General features: G+C 35.8%; 1 protein-coding gene across 4 annotated transcripts in view; it reads left to right on the plus strand.

Moving 5' to 3' along the window:
- Window positions 1–12786, plus strand: part of PCCA (propionyl-CoA carboxylase subunit alpha) — a 271230-nt gene that overhangs the window by 29448 nt on the left and 228996 nt on the right. For all 4 annotated transcript variants that reach the window (XR_014949358.1, XR_014949359.1, XM_077781501.2 and 1 more), the window contains exons 5-6: window positions 7887–8000; window positions 9495–9548. Coding sequence is in view for 2 of the 4 variants with exons in the window: in XM_077781501.2 (XP_077637627.1) it covers window positions 7887–8000; window positions 9495–9548 (168 nt within the window). In the remaining 2 variants the exon portion in view is untranslated. The remainder of the gene's footprint in view (window positions 1–7886; window positions 8001–9494; window positions 9549–12786) is intronic.

Genomic DNA, 12786 nt, shown 5'->3' on the forward strand with positions numbered 1-12786 from the left:
TTTCTGAATCCCAAGTGTCTTCTGGAATATCTAGCTTAATCAAGAGCTAAATGTCTAGTATATGAGGTTCTGTAGATGACTGCCCTTCCTACCATGTGATACTGTTTGCTAGACCTGCTTAACTACCAGTTTTCCCATCTCCTATGTGTCTTAACCCCTTTAGAAGGCAAAACAAAGAAGCATGCATGAAATGCATTCCTTGGTGAGCTTGTTTTTGGGAGAGGCAGGAAAAAGAAACAGCATGAGGAAGATCTGTCCTATTGCTTTGCTAATGTGCTTAGAAGCTGAGATTCTATTAGGGAAAGGCTGACATGTGGGTGCAGATGTGTTTGAAATGCAGGGAGGCTACTAAAAGCACTGTAGGGCATCACTATTTTGTTAACATCACAAAAAACTTAATTCTTTTTCTTAAAACACTGAAAGTGCAGAATCACATACACTGCAAGAATGAAACTTGAGCATCCTCACAGAGCATAGTGGACTGCTCTAATACATATGATGAATTGCTTAATTCATACAACAGATGGAGGCTATTTGGTAAATATATTTATTGTCCTCCCAAATTGTTAGTGTATGCTCTGATCTAAAAATCTCCAGTTTATCCTGGAGATTTGCTGCAGATGATGTGTTCCAAAGTAAAAATTGTCTGCAGACATACGAGTGCAGTTGCAAGCTTGCAGACTTTCTTCATGGCACTCCAGACATCAGCAAAGGTTGTGTTGAGTGGATGTGCTGCCTCCAATTTACACTTGAGCAGAGGAACTTGGTAGCTCTTCCACCAAGGGAAACACCCGTGTAAGAAGGCAAGGGAAGTGCTTTTCCCTCAAGATCGTTAATCTGTTTTACCACTGTTGCAGTAGCTTGGAGTTAAAGATTGGGACCATTCTGGTTTTCCCCTCCTGATTGCTCTTTCTGTTAATTGTTCAGTTTATCCAAAGGTAGATTAGTGAACAAGGTGACTATTGACCTACTTTTTCAGTTATTCTTCCAAAGAAATGGATTGTTCCTGGTTGGTGTTGAGTAAAACAGGTTGGAGTTGTGATACAAATATTTAATTCTGCTAAATTTTCAATAGCAAACTTGTGTCCTATTTGGAGTGTTCAACACAGTAAACACTTGCAATAAAATTCTGATGGAGAAATCTCTCACCTTTGTTCTAGAAGGTGCTTTACTGAGGCTATCTGTCAAACAATAAGCATATAGGAAAAGGTTTTTAGGACTTATCTGTAACTTGAGGACTCAGGAGGCATTTTCTTGCTTGTCCCGCAAGCAGAACACAGTTTGAGAGTATCCCTCTATGGCAGCTTTAGCATGGTTTGGTTTTCACAGTAGGAGGTACAATGGGGAGTCCTTTCCTCTTTATGATGCAAGTAAAATTGTGTGTCTTTATAACAGCAAACAACATCCCAGAGCTTAATCAATGGAAGAAAGAATAGAGGTTTCCTTTTTTTTTTAAGGTTACAAAAATAAATTCATGTGTATAAGCAAGAATGCAAACAGATGAAAATCTTGATGTGTTGAAATGTGCTTTCTCTTGGTGCTGGTTAAAAATGCAGTCTTCTTCACCTGATTCATGTTGCCTGTCTTTTAGTGATGGTTCAGTTCAACCTGGATCCATTAATTTTAATTTTATCTGAAAAATGGATTTTTGAGGCTCTTGTTTACTGAGCTTGTTTACTGTCTTCATTTTTTGACCAGCTGGCAAACTTGAAGGGTAAGACTAGAAAGTAAAGGGTGTTATATTTTTAAATTTATTTTTCTCAGCTGGTGTCCATGAACCTGGGATCTAATCCTGTAGATGCTAATGGATGGGCTGTTTTGAGGGTCACTGTAGACTTGGAGTGGAACGTAAATAAATGCCCTTCACCAAAACATGTTTGGAGGCCACTGAATAATTGTTTTTCAGAATCCTTGTCTATTTGTGGGCCATTAAATTAATATAGTTTAAAATAGGCTCGCAGAGAAATTATTTATGTTGACTCTGCAGGTTGACCTGTTTATTTGCATGAACTTTTTTTTTAGGTTTTTGGAATACTGAGTAAAATTAAATGTGGGAAATATAGGATAGTTATGGTATTTGTCTTTCACAGCTTTGTTTTTTGTGTGCTTTAGACATGTTTCCATTATTTTGTGTTAGGGTTAAATGCTGCAATGGTGTGGCAATATTTCTTTGCAGATAGCACTTTAAAGGCTGTATGAATACTGCACACTGTGTGCTCATACTTTATTACTGGTGTGTGTATTTAATGCAAAGCTGCTAAAGACACTTAGGTCAGATGGAAGATGTGTTTTTGGCAAGCAGTGAATTTGAACATCTTTTGCATCTGTTTGATTTTTTTTTTTTTAACTGTTCAATGCCACAGGCTTTTTGTTCTGTTTTGTCTGTCTCTTTTGGCAATGGTGCTGGCAAAATTTGAGGTGGTTGGTTTTTTTTAGCTAACTTACAAAGGATTTATTCATTAGCCCTATTTTATGGGTTGAGCTAATTGTGATTTGTCTTGCTGAGAGGTATTATGCAGTTTGGACCAATTAAGTGAATCCACTTACACCAACGGATGTTGTTCCAATGTGTAATATTGATTTGAACTATAAAAGGAGAATGACTTGTTTGATTAGATTTCTTTGTCTGAACAATGCTCAATCTTATCTAGTGTACCAAACAAAAGTGTTCGCTTCTCTGAGGTTGTTTTAATTGCTTCTTTGGTTTGATTAGCACTGTATATGCAGCTATAACAGTTTCCCTATAATATAAATTCTGAAACAGCACAGAACAATTAGGGGGAAAATGCAGCCTGCAACTCAGTATAACTGTCTCTGCTGTGTGAATATCAACTTCTGTTGAGACCTGGTGATGTGTAGGCTGACCTACTCTGAAAAACTGGGACACTGGGGAATCCCAGACATTTGCCGCTTCAGAGATGGAGGAAAAGGGGAGTGTGTGTGTGTATGTGTTAATTAGATATTTACACTGAAGTAAATTACATCTGTCACATGATAAGCCTCAGACGCTGCTGAAGTATATAAAATCATCTGTGGAAACTATGCAGATGATATTAAACACTATTAGGAAATGCATGTAAATACATTTTTCTTTGTTGACAAAGTCAACCTTTACTTTTTGGAGTTAGTAAATGAGAATGATCAATTGTGAAACAAACTGGGGAGAAAAGCACTTTTTGTCATGAACCAGAGAAGAAGGTAACAGACTTGAGCTGCTGAATAATTATAATGCTAGAGATCTGTACATTTTCTTGTTGTCTTTGTTTTATAGACTGTATATGCACTGAAAGTGGTTTATTTTTTTGTCTTAAAATATTATTTTAATACATTCTTTGTTCATACTGAGAACTTTTCTATGTTTAAATGTTGAGAGATGTGTATTTAAATGTAATTTGTTTAAAATGTAGATTCCAACTAGTGGTCTGCAGCAGCTGAGTGGCTATGGAGAAGGTTACCTTGATACTGCTGTGTTAAACAGAATGCCTCTGGGAGACTTATGTATATTTTAGGTAGCAAGTTATTAAGTTTGATTTCTGGAAATTATTTGAGATACAGGCTTATTTATGAGGATAATTCAGTAAATTCAGAGTATGGCTATGCAAGAGAGCATGCGACTGTCAAATGAACATGTGTCACTCTCCAGGATAAAGGAGAGCTAACATAATTAAGGTAATTTGGGTACGTACTAGCTCTGATTCAGCGCAGTCCTTTTAAATTGGCTTGTCTGCAAGGCAGATATTGACTGTTTTTGTGGTGTTCATATCCAAAACTTTGGGTTATGGACGTATTTGTCTTCTGGAGTATAATGCCAGCCCCTGGCACCAAACCTGGCTTATAAATACTCCTGAAAAACTGAAATGTAGAATGATCTCCAAACCCAGTTGCTCCTACTGTACCCCCTCTTACTGCATTCTGTGCCCTGAGAGCTGCTGCAGCCTAGACTGGTGCTTGAAACCAGTCCAGGCTGAAACTGACTGGCAAGTCATCCCCAAAGGACTCCTTGCTTTACTTACCTATTTGCTGAAAAACATGAAGCTGTTCCTGTGTAAAGATGTGGCACTATTTGATGATATAGGTGCCTTGCTGTGAAGGTGGCTCCTGGACCTAAACTAGTTTTGTAGCCAGCGGCCACTTCTATGCTGTTTGCTTCTGAAATAAGCTTGTTGTTGTGTAATAAGATAATTGTTCTACTTCACATTATTTCCAGTTGACTTTGTATCTTAATCCAAAAATAGTTACAGCATTTAATAGTATTCATTCTAATGTTGTTCTGCTGGGACTCCTTGTTAAATCCAGTTTTATTATTAGTAGCTTATTTCTCATTGATACAGGAGTGTGATGAGCCAGTTGGCTGTTTACGATTGGTTTATATTTCCAAAGGTGACAGTATTTAGTCTGTTTTTGAATTACATTGAGGTTCTATAAAATGAAGATTTAGTAGGGTTTGGTTTTGTGATTTTGAAATATAATCAGTGTGAACTAGACTACTTAAGTATAAAAATTTTGCAGAAGTTAAACTTGTTTTACACACACGATATCTTTCTGTGATTTCCAGTAGTTTGTATTCTCTAACATAACTCCTTGGTAGCTGCTTGAGACTTCTCTCTTGAGGTCCAGGTAGCCCAATATGATTAAAACCTGCAGTATAAACCATTAAGCCCTTAGTTTCAACTGTTTTCCAGCCTTTGTTATCCATTCATGCTTGAGATTACAGGGTCAATTCATATATTTATGAAGGAATTGCATTTTTTCCAGGAACCTCCTGGGACATGCTTCTTTTGTTTTGTTGACATTGGTTTATTTGTAAACTAAAACAGAAAAGGGATGAATTACACCTCTGAGATTTTAACTGTTAGGGGCGGGTTTTGAATACCTAGGATTGTGTGATTTAAGTCAAGTACTTAAGCAATCCTTGAATTTGAAAATCAATATATTTGAAATTTGTCGTGGTTGAAGGAGGGGAGTTCCTGGATTCTTTGTAGTGTCTAGGAAGATTGCATTATAAGTTAGCTTCTGCAGAGGTAAGGGTTTAGGGAATTACTGTGTGAAGTAGGCAGTGCTTGGTACTAGGCTGAAAGTTTCAGTTGTCATGTAGATTAAAATGATGGCTTTTGTTATTATGTTTGCTAGTAATTGCATTTGTACTGTACTAAAAAAATCTATGATGTATATGTGTTGCAATATTCATTCTTCATGAACTACAGTGCTATGTCAAAGAAACCTAAATGCTAAGGTAATTGTCATTATGAATTACTAAGTAGCAGATTTCCAGGTTGTTGTGTTAGTTTGCTCACAATAAAAGTACATATGAACGCATAATAAAAGTAGATATGAGAAGCCCCCTAGATGGGGCTGGATCCTGAAAATCTTCAAAGCTGTCACTGAATCCTGAAAACCTGAAGGTTTTGAACTAGTGGAGGTGGAATGGAGACCTCTTTTTTTTTTTTTTTTTTTTTCTTTTTTTGAGAGAGAGAGTTGCCTGGTGCATTCAAGGCTGAACTGGCACTGAACTAAAGAAGGCACCAACAGCTTGCAGTAAGGTGAACAAGGAGAAATGGGTTTACCAGGTAATAGGGTAATGTGGGAAAGGAAGAGTTGAAACTCCAAAGAGTTGAATAGCAACTCAGAAAGGAGTGGGAGAATATTGGGGAAAAGTGCACAAGACTGTTTATAGGTATAAAATCAATTGGTTTGGAGTGTCTTCTATGGCTACTTTTTGTACTAATGGGATTCTGTTGGTTTCTTAGCACAGAAAGTGGGTGTGTGTGGGGTTTTCATCTTAATACCAAGAAATAGCTTGCAATATTTAGTCCTTTTCTATAAGGAAGCTTTTGGTTTTGTAAAACATACATTCTTAATTAAACTTAAGCTTGAATGACTTTGTTTAGAACTATAAACCACATTAGGATTTAGAACAACTTTAAGCATATAAACTGATCATGGAGATAAAGGTGCTGTTTCTTCAACTTAGTGCTGCAGGAAGGATGACACAGGCTGATGTTGATAGCATTTGATCAAAACAGATTGCTTAGTTGCTAAGGTGTACTGGAAAGCACCAAAACCTTCTGCATGATTGTCTGTGCTACTGCTCTAAGATTTTTTTTTTTTTTTTTTTTTTTTTTTTTTGCTCTGTTTATATTGTGAGACCAATGCTGTAGGGATAAAACAAAACAGTTGTGACTTTAGAGAAGCAATATTTAAAATGTGAAATGTGTGGTGATTTCAGGAGGTTATGTAAACTCTCATATACTTGAGAATATAGCAAATTCAGAAGCTATTTGAGATGCCTCCAGAAAGAAACATGGAATTAGGTGGCAAGTTAATATTTTTCTTGTTGGTAGCATTAACATTTCCTAAGTTCAGAAAAGGTCAATAAAACTGAAGAAAAAATGAAAATGCTTAATAAGTGGCTCTTTACTGTTTTTTACATTTGTTATATTTACCTGCTATTTATTTCTCATTGTATTGTTCAAAATATTCTCACTGCTGCTTGTCAGTGTTTGTAGATGTTTTTTGTTTTTTTCTGGGCTGTTTCTTCTGAATGAGCCAATAGTGTATCCAGACTATATAACTTCCAACTCATTTGACACACTTGAAAGCCCTTATACTACTTGCAAATAAAATTCCTTTTCACAAGGAACAAAATTTACTGATATTTAACCAAAAATATTGTGCAGAATCACAGAATATCTTGAGTTGGAAGGGACCCGCAAGGATTGTTGGAGTCCAGCTCTTAAGTGAATGATCCATACAGGGACTAAAACTACAAGCTTGGTTTTATTTGCATCATGCTCTGGCCAACTGAACTCATCTCAGAGTGTTATATTTCTCAAATGTTAATACTAATTTTCTAAAAGAGCACTGATTTTAGACAATATATTTCCAGTTTCAAATGCTGAAGGTATCAAATAGTTTTAAAAATTGGGAAGCATTGGAAATGTCAAATTGTCATTCTATATATATATCTTACTGACAGCTAACAATCTTACACAGTTTAAATAATGGCATGCTTTCTTAAATATATACTGAAAGGGAGCTTACAAAAAGCAGAACTATGAAAAACTGGTTGTTTGATTTCATGGTTATATGTGTATCTTACTTGAAAGAAAAGTATTCTGAACTCCAAAAACATGTTGAAGACCAATCTAATTAAACTTTTTAAACTTAAAGATAAGCATTTTTATGAGATGTAAGAAGACTTCTAACTCCAAACCTAGTTATTTTAGTATTCTTGGTAAAATGTTGGAGATGTTTGTCCCTCTTTTGACTAAAAAATATTTGGCAAATGCATATAAATGAGGATACAATGGATTAGAAATCAAACATGAGCCTGCTTAAATAATTCTCAAGATTTTCTGGTTCACGTGTAGTGATATTGAACTCTTTAGTCATAGGCTTTAATTTGTGCATGGTGCTGACCTGATGCTGTGCAGGGACACTCATTGCATCCCTTCATTCAATTCACTCTAATTATCCCAAACTTCCTGGGGAGCCTGCTTAGAACTGGTCATGAATGTTTGTTATTAAGTATTAAGATATTAGACTACCCTAGTTACAAGTAACAAAGTAGTTTTTAGTCTGAATTTACATATAGATCATCAGTTTAGGAAGGTGAAATTATATTTGTCTTGATTTTATTTAATCAAATTCAAAATAATGTATTAGAACAATAAAACATTTTGACAGTGACTTAAGCTCAGAGTTAAATGAAATGAGATTTACTGTGTAAGTACTTGTATGCCAGTGTTGGTAATTTCAGTGTGTATTTTGGAGTGGCTATGGTATGTAAATGATCTTTGACAGAATCAGATTTGTGTGCATGTAACTGGGTGATGTTAATTATTTTTGCTGGGAGCATCTGTTAATGCAGAATATTTCCTCTTCAGGTTCACGTGAAAATGGCTGATGAAGCTGTCTGTGTTGGCCCAGCTCCCACCAGCAAAAGCTACCTCAACATGGATGCCATCATGGAAGTCATTAGGAAAACCAGGGCCCAAGCTGTGAGTCTGAATGTGTCTATCTGCTGCAGCTGTTTCATATATAGAAAGCAGAAAAGCCAGAGTTTGTATTTCTTTTTTTTTTTTTTAAAGGTGTGTTGTGGGGGAGTGATTGAATATGCTATTCCAGTTAGTTCATGTCACATGAGTTAAATGTGTCTGAAATAGCTACTGGAAATCAAAGGCTTTGTAGCATCTGGCAGCACTGGTCGCTGATCCTGCAGGTGGCTGCTGGATTCAGCTTTCACACCAGGGAGCAGCTTCAGTTCATTTCCAAATTTGCTGGGGGAAAAAAAAATCCCAATTAGTTTTGAGTGCTAACCCTTTATATGCCATAATGGCTTTTTTGAATGTTTTACAAAGTGTGTCCAAAAAGGCTTTTGCTTAAACTTCACTTGAATCACTTTCTATATTCTACTTGCAGGAAGGTAAATGGTGCATCCCATAATTGCTTTTGTTTCAGAAGGTTTACAAAATGCACATTAGCTTATTTGTGTAAATGTGGGCATGTCTGCCTTTTTCCCCTCCAAGTTGGCCAGGGATTCAAAGCTTAATAGGAATCAGTAGGTAAAACTAATATGTAGTCATGTTCATATTCCTAATGTTCTTTGTTCTGTCACTGAAATAAATGTATTATTCAGAGCTACTGTACACAGGGCATTTGTTAAAATGAAATTTGATGTGTATATATCAGCAACACTAACTACCCTTGAACAGTTGGATCAGCACTCTAATTTCTTTCTAACATGATGTTTTGGTACAGTGCTTTTAGGGGCCAGAAATAAAACCAGTATTTTCTTCCCTTTGAGTTTCTGAATATGAAACGCAGTTATTGGCTCTTTAAAAGAGGTGAATAAAATGGCTTATGCCTTATCTGTCAGAGTATATTAGATCAAGAATCTTATGTGACTTGCAAAAGGAAAATCAAAACTTTCTCATGCTCCTCTCAAGTCATTAGGCTGAATGTATATTGGGGTGTGAGTAGCAAATGAGGCACACGGGATACTTGACTTGGACTAATGAAGAGAGTATATTATGTTCTCTAGCTGGGGTCACTAGAGGTGGGGGGCTTATGACTGTGGACCTGTGCACCATTGTTGTGGTTAGTGCTGGAAATATTTTGGCATACAGAGTACCTTATAGTGGTTACTGAGGAGAGTGTGGATGAGCATATTTGAGGAAATCTGCAATGGAGCTAAAAAGAGCAAAAGGCAAATCTCCAAAAGGAATGTCTGTTTGCTCTGCAAACAGCTCCGTTTGCTCTGCAAGTAACCCTGTTCTCCCTAGTTAAATAAGGAAAGTTTGTTTCAGAAATGATAGCTCAACAACTTGAGTTAGGACAGAAAAATTGGTGTGTTAACAGTTTCTTAAAGTATTCAACCTATTTAAATGCTTAGTTGTCTACTTCAACATTCCCGGTATCTGAAAACATGCTGGTGACTTTGGTGTCTGGTTTCAGAACTCAATCAGCTTGAATTTTTTCTTTTGTCTTCCAAGGTACACCCAGGATATGGATTTCTTTCAGAAAATAAAGAATTTGCTAGACGTTTGGTAAGTTATTTTTATTTACTTGTTTTTGACTGATGCACTAGATGGCACATACTTGTTTCAAGGCATCTAAGGAATCAAGCTACCAACTCAAGGCAAATCTAAAAGATACTTGAACATAGGGGATTTCAGTATGCTTTCTGTACATGTGAATTCCTTGCATTTTGAGGATGTAATTGCAGGCTGAGGTTTTTTTTTGGGAGAAGTCTATTTGTAAGAACTTTACCCAGGATGTAAAAACCTTTCAGGATTTTCGCTTATGCTTGGACTGTTTATGAGACTGCTCTGTAAAACTGGGTCACTGAAATGATCTAGGTTAAAAGTATCAGGCTTTAAGTGATCATCTTGGTGATTCGTAGCACAGCTGGTGAACAGCTGTATCAACAGCCCTGAGAAGGTGCTGAACTGTACTTTGAGATGGGAATTGAAAGCTGTTTAAAAATTGGCTTCTCTGCTGGTGGTATTGTATCATGGAGCTGCATTCTCTGAAAGGACCAAAGAGTCAAAAGGGTGCTGTTTTCACTTTGTCTGAATTTATAAAAATTATTGTTCAAAACCCCTTTACTTCAGTAAAGTTTTTGTATATAATGAACTGATTATATGTTCTGATTTTATTTTTTTTTCCAAAAGCTTTCATGCAGCTGCTTAAATGTGGGGAGTACTAAGAGGAAGTTGCATGCACAATGTTTAAGCAAAGTCCTGGGTGGATGCTGTATGTGTAGTCACTGCAGATCATGTATTATTGTCTACTGGTTTTGCTCAGAATAAGGACAAGTACATACTACATTGAAGTTCAAAGTAAAAAGCCATTGTGGCTTCCGACTTTGTCATGGAGTAAATGAACTGTGTAGCTGAAGAAATACCTTGTTTTACAGGCAGCAAGAGAAATTTGTTTGTCCTGTTGAGAAACATTGGCACCTTTTTGAATCAGGATAAAAAACTTAGATGAAAAATGTGATTCTTAAATGGTGGTTCTTTTGTCCTTAGCATTTGTGGAACTGGTCTTCCATGTACCTTGCTTGACTATGCTCCTTTAGGTTTGAGTTCTACTTGTAATACAGACCCTTACTATTTAGTTGATTATTTGGTGTTAGAGAATACCACCTGCTTATTAAGGAGACTATTTGAGAATTAAATCTAAAAATTTCATACTTGAGTTGCTGTGATTTTTTTTTTAAGCTCCTAGACAAAAACAAGTGCAGGTTCTGTGGGATGCTGAGTACACCCTGCTGGGTGCTGGTGATGTTGAAGTTGAAAGGAATTCTAAACACTTGGTGTTTGCCAGGATTTACCAAATCTGGGGTAATCTCTTACATGTTATTTTCATGCAGTTTAGCAGCTTTCTTTTATCACTGTTCTGCTTCGTGTACCAGAGGTTCTTTTTACAAGGAAGATTCCTGGCTTAATTTAGAACAAACTGTGTTCTCAGTGGATTAGACCAACAGGATAACTGGCTTTAGTAGGCAGTTCCTGGTTTTTTAGTAACAACAACAACAACAAAAAAATGAAATGGAAGTGTTCGCTTATGCTATTTTGATTTGTTTTGCTGCTGAACTTGGAATTTTGGTAGTTATTACTCTGAACCAGACACATTATGCAATGGTGTGGTTGTTATTAACAATAAAATGTAAATGGTGTGGTAATGTTAGTTAGAATATTGGTAGTGTAACAGTTGAGAAAAATTTTTTTGGCAGGATTAAGCAGAAATGGAGAAACTACAAACATTCTTGTAGATCCTCTCCACCCTCCTATTTCTCTTTTCACTCAGATCCTAGGAATGTTTCTGAACAATTTCCTGAAATAATGTGGTGACTAAAAACGTGTTTGAGTTTTTGGTTGGTGCTGCAGTCTCAAAATAGCTTTAATTATGTTTCAGAAACCCCATGTGTTCAGTTATCTAAAAATATAATAAAACAAGGTAATGTGATTTTGTTTTCTGAAATGCACTATTTAAAGTCTCAATTAAGACATAATCATGCTTCCCTTGATGTCAGTGGCTCTAGAAGATCAAACCCCTAGTGAGAACTGGTAAAATGATCTATCTTTTTATCCCTAGGGCTGCTTATATTTTTTTCAAGACACTCTGATTAATATAGTTAGGAGGAAAACTTGCCTGCTGTTTCTTTTCTTTATTGAAGACTGTAACTGTTGTTAAACTGTTATGAAGTTGCAAAAGACATTTTTGTTCTGTTTTCTTTCTCCTTATCCTTTTCTTTATATATACACATGATTTTGTTCTTTTGCACTGAAAGTAGTGATGGAGCTTATGAAACTTGGGCTTATTTCCTGTACTTTTAAAACAAACTTCTTAAATTGGGAAACTGAGAAGGACATTAAACTTTTTAAACTTTCCAATCTGTAAGAACAGTAATGAGTTGAAAGCAAAGCTTTGTCTTCAATTAACACATGAAGGATCAATTCACATGTAATCTCACTGTGTGTGATTTGAACAGAAGCATGTCTTTTTGTTCATTATTGTCTGAATGATTCATGGAGTAGGATACAGCTTTAGACAGTACTTTTGAAGAATTTGGTAGATACTTAGAGTATTGAAAATTGATGGGCTTTATTTTATTTTTTCAGAAACTTAATTTTGTTCTCCATTAAAATGGGCAAGGAAGACACAATAAATGATCCTTTGTTTCCAAAACAAAATTTCCAAAAAACAGTCAATGGGTGAATATCTGGCATGTTGTTCATTGTGATTCAGTAAACAAATTGGTGCGTTCAGTCCTTTGTGTATCTACTTTGTTGCTGTTATTGGCTGACAGAAAAGAGATCTGTGGCATTTATACTCATTTATATGAGTGAGTTTGTCAAAGGTTTTATAAATTTAAGATCAATTTCGTAAAGATTGGTATTTGAACATGGAATCTTTTGATGATTTTATGATAATGCTGATAACATTATTATATAGAATAACAATGTGAGTTTATGTGAGTGGATATAGCCTTAGAATCAGCAAATAAGTTGGTACTTTTAGTTTATGCATTCTAATATATTTTCATGTAATTTCCCTCCTTCAAAAAATAATTGTATAATATTCAGTATTGTCATAAATGTTAAGGTGAAGTTAAAATCTATTGCTGCATTTAAAAAAAAATTGCTAGTGTCCTTTGCCAGATGCTATGCAGAATTGAAGAGCAGTTTGTTCCTGTCCTGCTTTAGAAGAATTTGCTAGTGACCTCTGTATTTAGGTTGGCTTGCTTAATGTTTCCTAGTTTTTAAAATTAATGCTGCC

The sequence above is a fragment of the Lonchura striata genome, chromosome 1, assembly GCF_050655825.1.
Source record: "Lonchura striata isolate lonStrDom1 chromosome 1, ASM5065582v1, whole genome shotgun sequence".
Taxonomy (NCBI): Eukaryota; Metazoa; Chordata; class Aves; order Passeriformes; family Estrildidae; genus Lonchura; species Lonchura striata.